This window comes from Acipenser ruthenus, chromosome 23 (assembly GCF_902713425.1).
Source record: "Acipenser ruthenus chromosome 23, fAciRut3.2 maternal haplotype, whole genome shotgun sequence".
NCBI classification, from domain to species: Eukaryota; Metazoa; Chordata; class Actinopteri; order Acipenseriformes; family Acipenseridae; genus Acipenser; species Acipenser ruthenus.
The window spans coordinates 18,320,867-18,341,925 of record NC_081211.1 but is presented as its reverse complement, the minus strand read 5'-3'; the positions used below and the strand labels follow the sequence as shown (position 1 = coordinate 18,341,925).

At 38.9% G+C, this 21,059-nt stretch overlaps 2 protein-coding genes across 2 annotated transcripts; both read left to right on the top strand.

Annotated features, from left to right (window-relative positions):
• Positions 1 to 671: 671 nt before the first annotated feature.
• LOC117413310 (HLA class II histocompatibility antigen gamma chain-like) lies at positions 672 to 9,305 on the top strand. The gene is made up of 9 exons (XM_034022298.3): positions 672 to 898; positions 2,474 to 2,646; positions 4,944 to 5,041; positions 5,371 to 5,427; positions 5,863 to 5,958; positions 6,368 to 6,470; positions 6,885 to 7,085; positions 7,566 to 7,619; positions 8,106 to 9,305. The coding sequence occupies exons 1-9, from the start codon at positions 825 to 827 to the stop codon at positions 8,111 to 8,113; spliced, it is 864 nt and encodes a 287-aa protein (XP_033878189.3). The 5' UTR covers positions 672 to 824; the 3' UTR covers positions 8,114 to 9,305.
• Positions 9,306 to 15,400: 6,095 nt separating this feature from the next.
• On the top strand, positions 15,401 to 21,059 carry LOC131699621 (toll-like receptor 2). The gene is made up of 2 exons (XM_058996749.1): positions 15,401 to 15,469; positions 18,561 to 21,059. Exon 2 carries the CDS (start codon positions 18,571 to 18,573, stop codon positions 20,011 to 20,013), a length of 1,443 nt encoding a protein of 480 aa, XP_058852732.1. The 5' UTR covers positions 15,401 to 15,469; positions 18,561 to 18,570; the 3' UTR covers positions 20,014 to 21,059.

The window sequence follows — 21,059 nt, the reverse complement described above, 5'->3', positions numbered from 1 at the left end:
AAAATGTAAGCATTTAGACAGACGGACAGCCAGATGCCTTCATACAGCCAAGGGTTTCCACAATCTTCCACTATATGCCTCCACCATATCTTTGTCTCTAAAGGTATACTTCCACTTATTTGACATGACCAGCCAGGAAAGTGCTGTATGATCTGGAATGATACATGACTTTATCAATGGCAACTGCCGCTAAATGTCTCATAGAATACCTGCCGTATTATCTCTCAGATAATGGCATCGCTTTTTTGGGAAGCACCTGCCATCCAAGAGCCAACTGTCAGTCCTCTGGCAAAGTTTGTCTAATCTCCTGTCTTGCCCATCATGACTGAAGCTGACAACAGTTGAGAGATGCAGCTTTCTTATAATACAGAATACATTTCAATGCACGAACATAAAAGTTTGAGCTGCATATTGTAGTTGTTAGCAATTTGTTGTCTCACTCCTGTATCTATGTGCGCTGTACAGAACCTACCTAATTCAAAAGTCAGTTTATTGCATCCCAATTCAATTCGATCTCCTACAGGATAGCCTTCAGGTACAGTCTCCCTCTGGTAACAGATGATGCTTCTCTGTAGCAGCCAATAGCAATATATAAATAACAGTGAAATAAAAGATTGGTACCCCTCCTTCACAGCTATGTATTTGGGGGTTTCCAAATTAGATTATGCTTTCACTTCTTATCGCAGAGTAGAAAGGCGTGTTCTTCCTTTTTCTGGTGACTTTTAAGTGAAGGCACAGGCTGGTTGTCTAGTTCATTATACTCCAGACAGCCTTGGTACCGACAGCTTTTTAAGAAGTGAAGAGCATCAATAGCAAAGTCGACAATGTCGCAAGAACAGCTAATGGAGAACGAAGCTACCCCACCGGGAGAGCACACCGTTCTGATTAGGAGTGAAAGGTAAAAACAAATAAATACGACAATAATACCAATTTAAAAAAAGAACAATACGTTGACGCCACGCTCATGCAAGTTGATGCATTGCACATTTGTATATATTTTCATGTTATCTTTGCTCATACGTAGCAGAAACAGGTTAAAGTATATGAAATAAAAAAAGTATGCAAAATGTCTTTACTAATACTACTGCTGCTGCTAATAATAATAATAATAATAATAATAATAATAATAATAATAATAATAATAATAATATGAATAATAATAATAATAATAATATGAATAATAATATGAATAATATGAGCCTTATACTATTATCCAGTACTATTTATTTATTTATTTATTTGTTTATTTATTTATTTATTTATTTATTTATTTATTTATTTATTTATGAAAATGTTTGTTCTTTCTTACAATTAATTTATGTGTTTGTGTCGACAAATGGAATGACCGTACGTGTGTGACGGCAGTTGTTGCTAGGTAGGAATGATTGTGGACTTTCCATAATATATTGACGCTCTTGATACAGGTTCTAAGGTGACTGCTGGTTTTAATGTTATTCTGTTTTTGTTTTTAACTTAACAATAAGTATGTTATGAAAGCGCAATATATTTAAGTTACTGCATTTATTTAAAGGAACAATTCTAATATAACTGTATCAGGGACACGTTTTTATGATGAAAATGCAGCTTTTTCTTTCTGGCAAGTTTGATTTTTTAGAAACATTTTTTTGTTTACTATACAAGGATTGTGGGGTACAATTAAACAACAGTAATAGCGAAATTTCCGGAGTGCATAAATGTTTCTGCATAATAATGTAGCGCATATTTACATTTTATTTATTTATTTATTAATTTTTTTTTAGAGATATCGTTATTGACAGGCATATCTCTGTCGTGAACATACGTTGTCAAAAAGCACTCAAAAAACCAAAAACAACAACAACAACAAAAACTTGATCTCATGAACTTTTCATGTCTAACCTTTCATGTCGGGTTGATTTGGAATAAAAGCTCAGTTTGGGGTTCTTGCATGTTGGATTAATATTTGGTGCACTTTGAAACGATTCATGTCAGGTTGATTTGGAATAAAAATTCAGCTTCAAACAATAGCATTATTAAAATACTGTGTCAATTAATTTAAACTAAAGTTAGTTGGGTTACCACATGGTGTGAGATTGGCAGAAGAAGAGAATTAATCTCGTTAAAAAAACAAACAAACAAAAAAACAACCCCCCCCCCCTCCTATTTATCTTAGCCTGACCCAAAGTCTGGTTTGGGGGGGTATTCTGTTCCTTGTTTTAGTTCCTTCTTGTCTACTTTCACTTCTGTCATTAATAACAATCTGAAGGATTCATAACGCTTCAGAAAAACATCTGCCTGGCAACAGGTGACATACGCATATATGTTTTTTTTTTATAATTCATAGTTAATTAAGATATATACTATCTTTATATATGTAGCAGTACGTGAGAATTTGTGAGAATGGTCATAGTAGACAGATGATACTTCTACATAGTTAGGTTTTTTTATATAAGCTTCTGCTGAACGGTTGTTTCTTCCTGTCTGTCGCTGGCAGAGACTCCTCCAATCGTGGCTGGAAGATCGGTGGATTCACCTTACTGGGGCTGCTTCTGATTGCTGGCCAGGCGATCACTGTTTACTTTGTGATGGCGCAGAAGGGACAGATCTCCTCCCTGCAGGAACACACAGACATACTGAAGAAACAGCTCAACAACCAGCAGCATGCTCGTGAGTGCCCAGTCCCACACAGACGCACACACATGGGCACTTTACCATCTCTGTGCCCAGTCCCACACACACAGGCACTTTACCATCTCAGTGCCCAGTCCCACATACATGGACACTTTACCATCTCAGTGCCCAGTCCCACACAGTCACACACACATGGGCACTTTACCATCTCAGTGCCCAGTCACACACACATGGGCACTTTACCATCTCTGTGCCCAGTCCCACACACACAGGCACTTTACCATCTCAGTGCCCAGTCCCACATACATGGACACTTTACCATCTCAGTGCCCAGTCCCACACAGTCACACACACATGGGCACTTTACCATCTCAGTGCCCAGTCACACACACATGGGCACTTTACCATCTCAGTGCCCAGTCACACACACATGGGCACTTTACCATCTCTGTGCCCAGTCCCACACACACAGGCACTTTACCATCTCAGTGCCCAGTCCCACATACATGGACACTTTACCATCTCAGTGCCCAGTCCCACACAGTCACACACACATGGGCACTTTACCATCTCAGTGCCCAGTCACACACACATGGGCACTTTACCATCTCAGTGCCCAGTCACACACACATGGGCACTTTACCATCTCTGTGCCCAGTCCCACACACACAGGCACTTTACCATCTCAGTGCCCAGTCCCACATACATGGACACTTTACCATCTCAGTGCCCAGTCCCACACAGTCACACACACATGGGCACTTTACCATCTCAGTGCCCAGTCACACACACATGGGCACTTTACCATCTCAGTGCCCAGTCACACACACATGGGCACTTTACCATCTCAGTGCCCAGTCCCACATACATGGACACTTTACCATCTCAGTGCCCAGTCCCACACAGTCACACACACATGGGCACTTTACCATCTCAGTGCCCAGTCACACACACATGGGCACTTTACCATCTCTGTGCCCAGTCCCACACACACAGGCACTTTACCATCTCAGTGCCCAGTCACACACACACGGGCACTTTACCATCTCAGTGCCCAGTCACACACACATGGGCACTTTACCATCTCAGTGCCCAGTCCCACACAGTCCCACACACACGGGCACTTTACCATCTCAGTGCCCAGTCCCACACACATGGGCACTTTACCATCTCAGTGCCCAGTCCCACACACATGGACACTTTACCATCTCAGTGCCCAGTCCCACACACATGGACACTTTACCATCTCAGTGCCCAGTCACACACACATGGGCACTTTACCATCTCAGTGCCCAGTCACACACACATAGGCAATTTACCATCTCAGTGCCCAGTCCCACACAGTCCCACACACATGGGCACTTTACCATCTCAGTGCCCAGTCACACACACATGGGCACTTTACCATCTCAGTGCCCAGTCCCACACACACGGGCACTTTACCATCTCAGTGCCCAGTCCCACACAGTCCCACACACACGGGCACTTTACCATCTCAGTGCCCAGTCCCACACACATGGGCACTTTACCATCTCAGTGCCCAGTCCCACACACACGGGCACTTTACCATCTCAGTGCCCAGTCCCACACAATCCCACACACATGGGCACTTTACCATCTCAGGGAGGCTACTGAATTGACTCCCATTATATTAGAACTTATGATTCCTAACTCCACCCCCACAAACTCCACATTGGGGAAGAGTAGAGGGCAAACTTTTAGTTATTCTTTAAATTAATTATTTTTTAGGTAAAAGCAAAATGCAAAAGTACAAACCATCATTTCTGTGCTCACTGTTCCTCAGTGTTTACATTTTTATAGCTCTATAGCACACACACACACACACACACACACACACACACACACACACGCACGCACATGCACGCACACACACACTTCTGAGAGCTTGACACATATTCATGGCACCAATATTTCTGCATTAAACAGCTGTGTTATACACCTACTTTTAGGATAAAAAGGAAGCAATATTGTAATAACAAGACTTAGGTGGTTTCCTTTTTACAGCCATTACAGTATTTAATGCCAGCAGTGCAGTACAGTAAGGTACTTGATAAGTCACACTTTATTTGAAAACTAGGAAAAACTGACATTCTGTATGTGTAATAGAAATATATATATACAAGACAAAATAGCCTTAGATAGAATGTACTTTCAGGGATGGCTAGTTTAATATTATTACTATAAAAAAAATGTTGTTGTGTGATAAGGGGAATCCCATAGACGAAACTGCAGCAAAAATACATCACCACGGGGTTTGTTCAAAATGTCCAAAACACCACCAACCAAGCACTATTGTTCTCTTTGCTGCTCAGCCCTGTCTCCTCCCAAGAAGCTGCGTATGCCCATGTTCAACATGCCCATGCTGGTCAGCGACTCTGCTGATGAGAAGCCCAAGAAGATCCCCATGACGGTGAGAACACAGCCCCATTTTCAGCATGAGCACATTTCCATGGCAATAGCCTTGTGGCCTTTGAAAGCCAATATGAATTAGTGCTGTGAATTGGATTTTCTCTTGATTAAGTGACAGGAATTGATTTTTTTTAATTTTATTTAATTGCATATTGTTTTCATTTATAGTATTTGCAATGGGAAAATCCTCAACTGATAATATATTCCACACTTAATTAAATTAAAAGTTTATTCATATCATATCATATCATTGTTAAATGCTACCTAAAATGTTAGCAAAACAGCTTTAACTTTGTGACTTTTAACATCCCTCCTTTCCTCTGTTCCCAGCCCCTTGAGGACACAGCCACAGTGAGCCTGGAGAAGCAAGTCAAGGGCCTGCTGCAGGTAAAGAAAACAGACATTTCACACGATACCCCACGCCACTCAGGGATTCGTTATCTTTCTTTTCAGTTTCTTGTCTTCAATTTGGCCTTCCCCTTTCTAATCTATCCTCTTTCGTCTACTTATCCAAAACCATTTGGGTTTAACATCCAAAAAGTACAAGATATGGATCCGGAACCAAATAAATGTGTTTCAAAGAATCTAGTAACCATGGGAACATGACATTTGTCAACTAAATGATAGCTAACTCTTGTTACTATGGGAGCACCCTTGACTAATGTGTTTCTTCTACTCTTGAGAAAATGAAACCACATCATAAAACATGAAACAGCACGTGTCGCTTTGTCCAAAATAGTCTTGCAGTGAAAACGGTGAGCTTCCAGTTTCCTACAGTTGTGTGATCGTTGGCTTGGTCCTCTGTTTCATTGTTCTCTGCAGCAGGAGGACCCTGACCAGACCCTGCCCCAGTTCAACGAGACTCTGCTGGACAACCTGAAAAGCCTGAAGGAACAGATGAATAGCTCCGATTGGAAGGTGAGACACGTGCCTTTTATTGACACCGGATCAGTACTCAGGAAGGAAGCAAAGCCCGATACTTTGGAATTCATTTCTGGGTAGTTTTTTTTTTTTTTACACATCACGTAACACTTCATTCCTAAGTTCCATTGGGTTCCTGTGTAAGGTATGCTTTGCCTATATTATACTCACATGGGGAGTCTCCTTGTGATTGGGACATGAAAGGCCAGTTATGTCTTTCATAGCCCACAGTACCTTACCACTCACCCCCAACCAGGCAGTCCCAGCAGTAGTGAATGACGCTGATTCCAACAGACAGCATGGTTGAGATATGAACATTAATGCAGGTAACCAGTGGAAGAGCAGTTGTTTGTTTCGGGGAGGTGTGGTGTTGTAAGAACTATCTGAACTCTTTCTCTTCCTGCAGGGTTTTGAGTCCTGGCTCCGTCATTGGCTGATCTTTCAGATGGCCCAAAAGAAACCAGCTCAGCCCACCATAGCTCCAGTGCAGACCACCACCCCTATGGAAGGTACAAATCTTGAATTGCATATTAGTTAGTATCTTTTCAGATAGTATAGATGCTCATACATGCAGTACACATTAGAGCGTTACAAATGAAAATGAGACGGCACACTCTAATTTGAATGCATATAGGTCAGTGATCTATTTTACAAGATAATATGACAGTGATAGCTCTAATTTTATATTTACAGCAGTCACTTTTTCTCAGAAACAAAAAATATCGCAAGAACAAATATCTTAAATTACAATATTATTTTTTATGTAGGAACGTGTTAATGCCTTAACACAATCTTGTACAGAGAAAATAAAACAGATCCAGATTGTATTATGTTCAATATACCATAAGTGAGTACCTCCAAAGGGTTCAGAAAACAGCCTTCCAGGCAGGGCAGTAATTGCTAGTTCTTCATGTGTGTTTCAGAGTCTGGCGTGCAGTCCAAGTGTCAGCTGGAAGCCTCATCCCCCTCTGTTCATCCCGGTGTTTACCGTCCGCAGTGTGATGAGGAGGGCAACTACCTGCCCAAGCAGTGCTGGTCCAGCACCGGATACTGCTGGTGTGTGGACAAGAATGGAGACGAGCTGGCCGGAACCAGAACCCGCAGTGGTCTGGACTGCAACTTTGGTTAGTTCCTGGAAATAAACTTACAGAGACATGTCGAAATACTAGCGTGTGCATACCAGTGAGTGTTTAAAGTGTAAAACAGAATGAATCTGTCTTGCAATTATTCAAATCCAATGACAGAATGACTGGGGGAATCACTCAGCTGCAAATGACACCTAAGCAGATGAGGAACTGGGTATACGGAAAGTAAATCCCCTATATTAAGTGCATGACTAATGCTTACACAGAATAAGGCCCCTCTTCCCTATCAGAGAAGGTGCAGTCCTTGTGTCTTAAAAGTACATTTCCCTACCTTTTCATGTTTCATTGTGCAGCCTTTACATTTTTAATACATGGTCTTCAGAAGCAGCCTAGAATTCAGGTATTTCTTCTGATGCCATGATGTGAGCTAAAATGTTATCCTGTCTTACTTAATGGATTAAAACAGTCACTGCTTGCAGTCTGCTGGCTTTTCGTAACACGTGTATTTGTAATTTGAAGGCCTGCGCAGGTTGGCGATGCCCAGCTTTCCTGCAATGAAGATGATCGATAAGGGTAAGGATAACAAGAATCTAGACAGACAGACAGCTAATAATGTGAAACGAATGAGTAGATTGAGGGAAAGAGTGATAAAGAATTAAGAGTCAGGAAAAGGCCACTGGTTGCGCCTCCTATACCCAAGCATGTGAACTGCAGCACACCTAATAAGACCATCCTGCCATGAGTCTTTCAGTCTTTCCAGCTCTCTGAACTGGACTGCTTGCTTTACAATCTCCCTTGTGTGAAAATAGAGAGAACCATAGATGACAACTTGTGTATTGTGATAGCGGACTCCTGACAGGGATGCTGATACTACTTGTACGTGCCTTGTTAGCTTCCTACTTTCAATTAGCTTTCGTTAAGAGCAGACAACAATCTGTAGGTGGAAGCAGAAGGGTGTTGGTGACAGTAGGATTGTAATGTGAATAGTACACATTCAAATCAGGATGCATTTTCCGTATGTTTTTACATAATTTAATGAACTGTACTTTTCTTTCCTAGATAACTAGACGGAGCCTGCAGGAGGCCGGGAGCAGCCGCTCCCAAGCTGATGTAATCATTAAAACCCGCTAACCACAGCTTGATAAACAGCTTTTGAAGTTGATTGCTGACCAAAAAAGGAAACTCTTTTAAGTTAACCGTTAACTTTTTATTAAGTTTAAGTTTTTAAGAAATTAACTCTTTTATTGCAATCAGTAGTCGTAGTAGTTGCTATTATAGGGACCCCTATTGGAGTGGCTGACCCAAGATGGACTTTTCAAAATTAGAAATCCATGTAACAGCTCAATAAAGATTGAATTAAAGTTCTGATGAAAAAGTGTTTGACTCATTTACCATACACCATAACCCAGGTGATACAAATGTGAAGCTTTAAATATTTACAAATTGTAAGTATCAGTGCAATCTGGCCCCTGTTGAGAGGAGCTGTTTTAACAAGGACCATGTAGTTCTTTAAAGATGTGAAAACTGAGGAATTTGAACTAGAACTTCAGTCCACAAAATTGGAAAGTCATTCCTGTTGGGTCACCTTATGCATATTTAGATGATAAGTAATACTTTTATTTTGAAATATTTTCTGTTTTTAATGTTACACTTTACTTTACGGCAGTGATGGATTGTTCATTTTACATATTAGGCAATATAGAATCTTGCCATACATGCGGTTTGCATGACCAAAAACTCTCTGGTACTTCCGCTATCTTTATAAATACATAATTCCAGTAAACTCTTTCTGCTATGTACTGAGATAAATTTCAGTGGAAATATGGTGTGCGATTGAGGAGCTTGATCAGAAAGCATTAGCAAGTGTGTACATAAATGTGCATAGTGTGTCCTACAATGAATGCTTTATATCTGAATCCTGTTCCCCTGAAATAAAAGTGTGGCAAGTTTAAACATTTTACAAAATGTACAACATTTACAAATGTTCACTGCAGTTAGCTTTTTTAAAACAGTTCAAATGGATTAAGCCATGCTTGAAGTTCAAGTATTACTGTTATGCTTCCTCCTAATAAATAAGTTAAGTTTTCTATCGTTTTTAATTATATATTGTATGTTTGTTTTTTTTCTATGTATCTAATATACTTTTCCTGGAAGAAGCTAGATGGATTAAGAATGGTGCAATGAGAAATGTAGCACTGGAATTGTTTGAAATGATTGTATTTGCTCTGGGCTGAAATAAAAGGAGGTTGTTCTAACACATTGATGATGCTATTGGCCTGTGGTCCTTCACACAAATATTCTGTGATAATCATATTATGAAAATCGTGTTGATCACACATTTTTTTATTAGTGTGGATAAGGTTTCTCAATTTGAAATCAATAAATACATTATAAATCAACCACTGAACCCCGTGAAGTTTTGATAAGACCTATTTCTTTATTTACTTGGAATAAGAGGGTTCTTCATATCTGTACAACCTTCTTCAGAGACCAAAACCAGCTGAGCTATGGCTCTACCTAATTTCCACTTTTACTAATGGGTTTTACTAATTGAGTGGTTACATGTGGGCCTCCTTTCACACCACAGCTCGCCTGTTCTCTCACGTTCTTCTCTTTCCCTCTCCTCATCAACACTAACCCTATAGTCTCTTGGGAGATTTTGGTTTACATCGCATTTTAATGCTCGGCCCACTTAATGCACATCATTTATTTCAGCCCTACGACTCAACCTTTTATGACTCAGCTTTGGAATTTCGACAGTGTGTGGGGAATCCATTACTTCTCACAAAACATGTCAACACAATTGAAAAACATCATCGCATCTGTCTAAGTTCAAACTGGCCAACTAATGCCCAGACCTGGGCAGCTGACTCCTTCATACATGGAAAACTGGAATACATGGAAAACAAACATAGGTTTACAGTTCAAGCAGGGGTCTGTGCACTTTCATTCAGAAAGAAAAAAATAAAAGTTTGTAAACAAACAAGACTAGTACACATTAAAAGCTGACAAAACGATATCATGGAACACACCAGTAGAAGATAGATTTGAACTGCTTGCTTCCTGCACTGCTCAGCTTTATAAGCTGAACCCTGTTTTATACAGGTGGTTCTATTACTGCATAAACGTCCACATTCTCATGGAGGGATCTGGCAGACAAGGGGATTAATAAGACGGTTGTCTGGCTGCTGTCTTTGATTGCAAAGGACACACCAAGGCATTATTTATGTTCAACATCTGTGAGTTTTCTGTAACAGCTACTGTATGTAGTTGTGCTGGGCAACTAGGTAGGAGAGACGGAACGGAACTTCATTATCATTTTCTACCAACCGGACTTTTAAAACTCAGAATGTAGTTCAAGCAGAGTACAGGTGTGTTGTTCTTGTTTTCTGAGAAAAACAAAAAACACTGTGTTCTGTTGTGCTCTTTTAAACCCACTACTCTCACTTCCTTCCGAGGAGGTCTTGATCCTGCAAATCTGATGTTTTTAGCAGTATTTTCTTAGCGGCTTTACATATTTGATTCACAGCGAAAATAATTTTCTGATGCATCTGAGGTCAATGGAAATGACCAGGCTCGGTGACAAGCAGAACACAAAATGGTGTGAGGTTTGAAACCTGAACTTGCTTGACGTGTTGGAAACAGAGCAGGGTGCCTCAGCTCAGGAGCAGCTTGCACTAGATTTCTACAATAGGCAGCTGCTAGGTTTTATTAACTGAGACTAAAAAAATACTACACCCAAATTAAAAAGAGACACAAGTAAATTAGAAACTGAGTAAATAAACAAAAACAAATCTTCCCATAACTGGCAGTCTTTCAAAGTGTATTATTTAGTAATGCAAACATCACCCACATTATTTCCCTCTAAAAACATTTTTAAATTAAGGGTTAATTAATGTTAGTGCTAGCGTTTGCTGTTTTTGTTAACATAGTGGTTTGTTCAGAACATATGTTTTATTGAATAGCACCATGGAACAAGGAAGTAGTTTGCCTCAATGCGGTTCTGAGGGATGTTATAATTTGCTGAGAATGTAAAGAAACAGAATTTCACACTTCCTCACTAGGAGTTCTTAAGCATGTCAACAGTTAAAAATATGAACATGAATTTTCTGTTTCTGTTCTTGACTTTTTCGTCTAATGCTCTTATATACGTGCTCCCTACATCTATTCATGTTGAGAGTTCCTCTTGCATTTTCTGTATGAGAATAGCATGATTCCAGGTAGGCAGTGCTCACTCGTATAGAAGGGTTCTGTGAATTCACTTTTTTTTTGTCACTTCTGGTATTTTCCATGTCTCCCTCACAGGCACTGCACTATAGAGCTCTGGCTCTCTCTACTTCATTGTTTTTGGCATGTGGAAGCAGCCCTATTGGAAAGTCCCAAAGAGTCCAGGCCGCACCTGGTAGGCAAACAAGGAAAGCTTCCTCCCGCACACAGTAACAGAGGACATGAACAGGCCAGCGATGGGAGGCTGGAGCTCTGAAATACAGTGTTACTGTAACCCTTTACATATCCAGTCTGACAACAGTCAACTGAGGTCAAATGTGGCCTAATTTATAAGATAATCTGAAAAACAAACTTGACCTGTTTGCTTTGTTTAATTTCAGTTTCTTTGTGTTGTTTGCTCTTAATTCAAAAGCTGTGTTTCATCTTGTTGGCCGGTTGCAACAGTAGCAATTTATAAAGACCAGGTACAGTATATAAAGATGTTCCAAATATTCAAAGAAGTTATCTTAAAACAGTCTTGACAAATGATACTCAAAAGGTCTTCCACCTTTCCTATGTCATGGCTTTACAACTGAAGTATTTCTCCAAGTTGTTTTTAGTGAAAACACTTTATTCATTGTTTAAATAGTACCAATCAATCAATCAACTCCCTTATTTAACCAGGTAATAAATAATAATTGTGAATAAGTTCTGCTTTCCAATGGTGACCTGAGCTTAGCTTCCATCATAAACAATACCATCCAGTCGGCTCAATGCCGACTTAACAACAACAGGTGTCAGTCAGCAGCAAATCCGGTTTATGAGGTGAGAAGGTAAATATGTAACCTGGTCTAGCCGCATCTACTGTACGTGCAGAACACATGAATGATTCCGATCAGTTTCTTTACCCTGTTTCAATGATACGGCAGTCTTATAATGTGTGGCTGGGGGGTCGGTTGAGCCCAATTTAGTTCCAGCAGTTTTAAGTGAGCCGGTGTGCTATTACCGGAGCACACACTATCAGAAAGGTTCCACATGTAAGGTAATACACTGAAGAAAACAGAATACGACAACAAACTCAAATCAGATCAGGGATTCTGTTTTTTTTAAACTTTTTTTTTTTTAACTTAAAACCTTTTAAACTATTGAATTACTATTATGACATCAGCGACATAATATTAATTCAATAGTTTAAAAGATTTTAAGTAAAACTATAAATCCATATGGGGTTAAAACAATAAAGGATTTGTTTGAATTATAGTTTACCAACGAAGATATGGCTCCCCCTAGTGCATGTTTGTAATATTTACAACAGCCTGACAATCTCATTAAAAATACAGCTAGTCTGAAACTGCAGACAGATTGCCTGTATTTGATAATGTGCTGTGTTTACAGAAAAACAGTAGTTTTTTTCAGTATACAATTTCCTTGTAAGCTCAGAATTTAAATCACAATTACATAAATACCAGTGAAGACACACTATGGCCTATATTCATCAAGCGTGTTTCGCACATCCGGTGTTAGCATTTTTCTGAAGGCTGCAAACGTCCACATTAAGACGTAAAATGTATCAAGAACGATTTGCTCATACACAGCATCTATAAAATAAACCATATGCGATGTCACTTATTGCATTTCAACTTTCGTTTCTATTCCATTTAGAAAAAAGTGCCGGGAACTGCGAATTTGCGGGAAACGCTTTGATGAGTAGGCCTATGTTTCGAAACGCGTTGTGTTTGTTTCTTGTTTTAATAAATAATGAAACGTTTTTAAAACAAAATGTAAGAATAATCTGATACATAATATTTTGCGGTCAAGTCTAAAAGAAGAGACTTTTTAATTTGCGACCTCGCCTCTCGAGTGTCATCGAGCAATTGTATACATGGTTTACATGTCATTGCTGTTAACAATATTTTTTCTATTGGATGGCTTTTTAATATTCTAGTCATTTTGAGAACAGAATGTAATAGTGTTATCACTCGCGTGGTTTCCATTAAAAGTATCACATTTTTCTCACGCTATGTTGGTAGACCTTTAGGGTAATTTGGGTTTCCGTGTAGTTTTCTTGTAGGAGATAAATTCTGCTTCCAATTCTCACGACAACGGAGAGAGAATTTGGAGTTTCTAAACCTCGTGGAAACCCTGCCACTGAAAAGCCTGAAACAGAAACAGAATGCATTTTTAAAAAAGCATGCCTTTCTCTTTCAGCGGTTAGATAACACTCCCTGCTGTTCCTTTAATGGTTTTTAATATTTAATTATGGCCACGTCAGCTGTACTAGGCTTTTGCTCCTAAAGTATGCAAAGTGGGTTTAGTAAGAAAAAGCAACCTGTCCGTTAACCAAAGGTACAGCTTAGTTACTCGTAGGAGTTCTACAGCAGCCCTCAAACACAGCTTCATCAACAAGTTCCTCTTGTTTCCAGATTTCTTTCAGAATTAAAAGATTCGTTTAATAAGAAAATCAGTCTGAGTTTAGATAAATGTTTACTTAATGATGTCTACTAAACAAGTCTCATTTACAGTAAATCGTTACTGAGCATCAAAAGAAACTTATCACTTATATTTGGATAAAATTCACTAGATGTGATCGAAAAATGACAAACTGTTTCAGAGCAGGTGCAGTAACTTTTTATTGTGCTGATTAACAACTGACATCACGAAGATGCTGCAAAATGATGTGTGACAGAGAGCGGGATCGATACGACTACTGAATGCAACCCTCTGATTGGTGGAAGCATTATTGCCGATCCAATCAAAATAGCCAATAAAACCCAGATAAAGTATCCGCCGTTATACGGTATATGCTAGGTTAAGATGTGTACTGTAATTAAAAAAAAATAAAAAATTAAAATAAAATTACATAAAAAAAAATTAAAACAAAAAACCCTGAACCTAACGCCCCGCCCAGGACACAGTCCGCGCCCCCATAGGATTTGAATTTAGCATACACCTGGATGATTGTAACACGCCTCCAAGACCTATAACGAGGTGATCTATAGTTTAGCTTTCTGTATGTGCAATAATATCAGATAACCACCAGATGGCATATAGACAAACATGATTCAGGTCTTAACATGTTTAACACAAACTCTGCTGAATTTGCTCATACAGGTCTTTCGTCTCAGAGATTCTGTTGTTGGGGGTCATTTTGTCTGCCGGATTGAATAAAAGGAGATTTAACTGACATATTTGGTCAGGCCACTTGTGTATTAAAACAAAATTAAAGTCAATAAACCAAGTTTAAAACAACAAAAAACAAAAAAACGGGTTCTTTGTATTATGCAACTATAGTGTAAATTTAACACAGAATTGACGTCTTGTTTGGTTGTTTTTTTAATGGTTTGTTTAAAGGTGTTGAGAAAGTTAGGATCCCAAGACACCCAAACCTCTAACCGCAAATAACTGTTCGGGACCCCCTGTAACGGATGTAAAGTTCCGTGGGGGGCGCTCATCCTTCAATTAGGGCAGCAGTGTGGAATAGTGGTTAGGGTTCTGGACTCTTGACCGGAGGATCGTGGGTTCAATCCCATGTGGGGGACACTGCTGCTGTACCCTTGAGCAAGGTACTTTACCTAGATTGCTCCAGGGGGAAATATATATAAATGGGTAATTGTATGTAAAGATAATGTGTAAAAAAAATAAAAAAAATAATTGTATGTAAAAATAATGTGATATCCTGTAACAGTTATAAATCGCACTGGATAAGGGCGTCTGCTGAGAAAAACAAAATAATAATGAGGAACAGTTCAAGGGACGCTTAAGTTACAATGACGGGAATAACATACTGATAGTATACCTTTTTAACTATGATAACAGCATCACTCTTTAGATCTAAGATAACATGTATAATGCTACACTCTTGCATTGTATATGTAACACTTTAACCATCAAATCAGAATAATGAATGTCTATGTTTGTACCAAAAGACACTCAAATCTAAATTATATATATTTTTAAAATACCAAATGTAACTCCTTTATTGAACAGTATTTTGCATAGTTTTAAAATGTTCCATGAACATGGAATGCATATTTACGTCATATTTGCTGACATAATGATTGAAATGACATTGTACAAGATTTCGAAATACTGGTAAACGGCCCAAACAAAACTGTACAGGAAGCAGAGGCAGAACCGAGTGTTTGGCTAAGCATTAAACAAGTGATTTCCGTTCAACTTCACTCCTACAACAGCTGGTGACGAGACGCCTCCTCTCTGTAAGTAAACTTTAGAGCTTCGTCCTCGCAGCAAGAATAGCAACACGCAACCCTATTATACACAAAGCGACCTTTTCAGTATTCAACAGACAGACTGTTTTACAGCTCTGTACATGATGCGTGCCAGTGAGAGCATTGCGTTTAATTATGTTATTATTTCTGAAACAGAATGTAGTTCAGTTTATTCTTTTTTTAAGTGCACAATTATTATTATTATTATTATTATTATTATTATTATTATTATTATTATTATTATTATTTAAGATAACCAAGAATATTTCCTTCTGTAACTAACAGATGATTATTAGAATCAATTTAATGTGAATAATTCCTTAGTTGATCATTGTCAATTGAATGCATAAGGTTCGGTGCTGTTTAAGTCCAGTGCTTCTCATTTGTTTTATTTAAATATGGTGGTATCAGGGACTGCCACCTTTATTCACTGTAGTAAAGCAGTGTAGTGGTAACACAGGCAAGAGTAGGAAATAATTAGTAATATATGTGCAAGCATTATGAAAATCATGGTTAATACATGGTTAATAACACTATGTAACACAATTTTTGTTCCTGGGTAGTAAGTGTTATTTCCTAATTGCTTATGCCTCAAAAGTATAGAAAATGGCTATTATTCCCCACAAACTTTGCTTTTGTGACCAGGACAGTGATATTTTGAAATGTACCTATTTCCAATGAGAAAACGGGCGAATTTGTGTCTTTTTGTTCACATAAAGTCAGAAAAAAACAACATATAAATCCAAATTAACATGTATTTATACTAAAGTAATACAAAAATTACCACAAAAGATTTAGAAGTGAGTAGTTTTTCGAGATTTACGATTATACTATAAATCACTTTCACGAATCAGCCCCCAAATGTAGTCTCCCATCATGTTCTCGTTATACTGTCCTTGGTAGCGGCGTTCAAAGTCCAGTATATCCTGGTGGAAGCGCTCGCCTTGCTCCTCCGAGTACGCTCCCATGTTCTCCTTGAATTTATCAAGATGAGCATCAAGGATATGGACTTTGAGGGACATCCTACTGCCCATTGTGCCTTAGTTCTTCACCAGAGTCTCAACCAGCTCCACATAGTTTTCGGCCTTGTGATTGCCCAGGAAGCCCCGAACCACTGCGACAAAGCTGTTCCAAGCCGCTTTCTCCTTACTAGTGAGCTTCTTGGAGAATTCATTGCACTCCAGGATCTTCTTTATCTGTGGTCCGACGAAGACACCGGCTTTGACCTTTGCCTCAGACAGCTTAGGGAAGAAGTCTTGAAGGTACTTGAAGGCTGCCGACACCTTATCTAGAGCTCTGACAAATTGTTTCATAAGGCCCAATTTGATGTGCAGTGGTGGCATCAGCACCTTCTGGGGGTCCACCAGTGGCTCCCACTTGACGTTCCTCCCCACAGAGAACTCGGTCCGCTGTGGCCAGTCCCGCCTGTGGTAGTGTCCCTGCTGTCCCAAAGGCAAAGATAGCAGGGAAACTTGGTAAAACTGCCTTGGAGACCCATCAGGAATGCTACCATTTTGAAGTCTCAAAATGCGTCTGCCGGATGCTTGCAGCCTCTTGATGCCATCTCAGAAAAATGCAGATATGTATCCACTTAGGCAGCTGGAACTAAACTGAACTGGTGGGCTTAAGGCCCCTGTATTTATACTACTATTTATATTACTGGAAAGTTCTAGAAAGTTCTAGAAGTTACTCCAAGTTTACTCAGCACTGAATCTATCTGGAATGTTCTGGAAAATAGGTAAATTTCAAAATATCACTGTCCTGGTCACAAAAGCAAAGTTTGTGGGGAATAACAGCCATTTTCTATACTTTTGAGGCATAAGCAATTAGGAAATAACACTTACTACCCAGGAACCAAAAAAAAAAAAATTGTTACACGGTGTAATTAGCTTTTTAATTGTTTTCAGCTCTTAAGAGTTGCATATTTTAAGTTAGCTATAACATTTTATAAGTAACTTGAACTCTGCAACTGTTTAAGAGCTGAAAACAATAAAAAAGGGTAAAATTAAGCAAATTCAATGAAGGGTCTAGTTAAGTAATTGAGAGCTCAGTTGGAATGAAAACCAGCAGACACAGGGGGTCCCCAGGACCACAGTTGGGAACCACTGAGTATAGTCATTGACCACATGATTTCAATTTAATTCCTGCTGAACTGAAGTAAACATAAATTCAGAGCACCCAAGTGACCTGCATTTCGTGGGTCAGACCCGCAAATGGACATTAAAACCTGCAGACCCACGACAGACATTGTACAACCTGCAAAACAAAACGTGTATGTTATTTTAATATGTTGATTGGCATATCAAAGTGTTTGTCCATGTTCAAAGCTGGAAGTGAAATCTGACAGGACGTGATATTACCTTACTAATACCTATAACAACCAACTAAGAATACCAAACCAGGGGTAAATTAACCATTGGTAAATATTACAGCTACTTCCAGCATAACGACTTTCTGAGAATTCTGCCCATAATGTACTGCCATTGTATAATAAGTATTACCTATGTCATAAAAGCTGGTATATTCATAATTTACTGTGGACTAATTTGAATGAATGAGTAAATAAATAAATAAATAAATAAATAAATAAATAAATACAGTGTGCTTTATGACCTGAATTGGTTCCTTTTTGCTGGCACTATTCAATAAAACTTCCAGTCAGAACAGCCTCCTGAAACACACGACTGCATTAGCAAGCATGTCAAAAAAGTAGAAATTGAAGACTATAAGGCATTGTGCCTCTGAAGTGATTGCTTAAAATGTCACCTTGGACAAAGGGAATTCATTTTATATTGTATATGAATGTACGAACACAACAGTGGATAAAAAAACAAACAAACAAACAACAAAGTAAAATGTTTCTAACCAACAGGCCACAGTGTTCACAGCTATATCCAAAAACATGAAACAATGTATGATTTTATTTGTTTTTGTCATGGTTTCTGCATTATTTTCTGAAGCTGATGTACTTACTGAATGTGCTGTTGCCAAACACCTTTGCAAATAAGAACGTTCTTTTAGAAATACTTTATAAATACGCTAAAGATTCAGAAATGTTCTTTTCTCTTGCTATCCCCAGGATATCGAGTATGCCAATCATACATCTGACCCTGGTCCTCTTCCTCCTGTATGCCTCCAGAACTCTCTTTGTTAAGGGAGTCTGTATGTTCGATGAAGAGGGAAGCCATTGCACTTGCCAAACTGAAGACATACGTGACCTGATGGGCCTCTTAATTTGTGCTCAAGCTGAGGTGTTTGAAATCCAGAATGGGTACTTGGGAATCTCGCCTAACTCTGATTTTCTCTCTACTTTTGGCAGACAAGATGATTTTAGACAAATGATTGGCATGCTAAATATGCTGCCTGTCAACAAGATCATTTTCAAACATGTTACCGTTTCCAATGTATTTTTATCACCTTTACTCTCAGTTCTTCCAAACACCAACATCCGAGAGATAGTCCTGATTAACTCCACTGTGGAAGACAATCAGAAGCCTATAGTTCTACTACTTCCATCCTCCCTTTTAACTTCTGTGACAGTTGTTAATGGGTCTCTGCCTTCCTCTTACTTGCTGCCCAACTCCTCATACCTCCACAGCTGGGTAATGTCATCAATAAAAAAGGCAGTGCTTGTCCAGTCACAAGTCTCCCAACTTGAGTGTCGATTTATCCGCCATCTGAAGAGCCTTGAAGAGCTGGACCTATCAGAAAATGAACTGAACGATGGCTTTATAGACCTTACAGAGTGCCCTGATGCCTTCAAAAAGCTGTCCATCCTCAAGCTTAGCCACAATCGATTTCAGACCTACAAAGATGTATGCCACAGTCTTGAAAACCTGACCAGTCTTGTGGACCTTGACTTGAGCCACAACAACTTCTCAGTTCCTCCGTCGGCTTGTTCTTGGCATCAGATGTTTGGGGTTTTCAACCTTTCTGACACAAAGCTACAGCAAATCCAGAACTACCTTCCGAGTAAGGTTGAAGTGTTGGACCTCAGCAATAACAACCTTCTGTTGTTCAGTGCCAGTCCGCAGGGTCTGAGAGAGCTGTACCTGTCGAACAACGGACTCCTCGTCCTGCCTGCTTTGCATGATATGCCTAATTTACAGATCTTACAAATAGATGGAAATGACCTCACAACCTTCAGTGAAAGAGACATTGAAGACTTGAAACAGCTACAGGCCGTAACAGCTGGGAGAAACAGCTTCCACTGCGACTGCAGCTCCAAAGACACAACTGATAGCCTAGTGAAGATGTCCAGCATTCTCAAAGACTGGCCAGACGACTATGTGTGTGACTCCCCTTCCTTGCGGCAAGGAACCCATGTGAAAGATCTTAATCTCTCGTTCTTTGTATGTCACACAGCCTTGGTTCTCAGCCTGATATGTGTTGGCATCTTAATTGTAATATCTTCTATTGCTGGGCTTGTCTGTTACAAGGTCCAGAGGGCTAGGAAACAAGGGGGTGGAGAAGCAGTAATGAAATATGACAACACAGGTGATTTGAGCTCAATGACTAGCACAGCAAAGTGATGCCATTGAGCTTTTTTTTTTTCATTTCTTTCATTTCTTAGCAGATGCCCTTATCCAGGGCAATTTACAATTGTTACAAGATATCACATTATACATTATTTCACATTATACAGTTATCACATTATTTTTACGTACAATTGCCCATTTATACAGTTGGGTTTTTACTGGAGCAATCTAGGTAAAGTACCTTGCTCAAGGGTACAACAGCAGTGTCCCCCACTGGGGATTGAACCCACAACCCTCTGGTCAAGAGTCCATGCCCTAACCACTACTCCACACTTATTACATAATTGTTATGTATATATTTATATGTTACAGTATGTTTAAATTAATAATATTGAGCACAACCAAATAACATCATTTTGTTATATGCTATTTTTTGAGAACCCATTGACATAACATAAATTATAATAGAAACTATATTTCAAGAATGTAAAATTCCTCAGTTTACCAATGACAGGTTATTTTTAAATTGATGTTTTTTTTGGTTTTGTTTTTAATTCTAAATACATTCTTTTTAAACTTGTAAATTAATCTTTGCTTCCAAGACCTGCTTTTGTTTACCCTACTCATCCTATTTCTTACTAATTATCGTGGTATCCTCGAATTCATAATCGCACACTTTAAATAAATGAGATTCATTTTTTGAACATGCTGTCTCAAAAGTGTCTCAAAAAAGAATGGCCAGCGGCAGAGATAGCGGATGCAGAAGCAGAACACTGCAGTTTATTAACTGTCAAAACAAATAAAAGGTTTAAACAGCCAAACAAAAACACATTAAAAACTGCTGCTCCTAGGACTGCCACCTGACCCCAGAATTCCGGAACACTTTGGGACAGGACAGGGTTTTTAAGTTGCTCTTAAACTGAAAGAAATAAACACGTGAATTGAGCACTAAACACTAATTTATAGTGCTTCTTAATTATCCGAATTATTGTGATAATACAAATCTTACTAAATAAAAAAGCATCTTGAATAAACATGTGTGTAGGTTTATTCAAGATACTTTTTTATTTTGTAAAATGAGTATTTCAGTTATTACACCT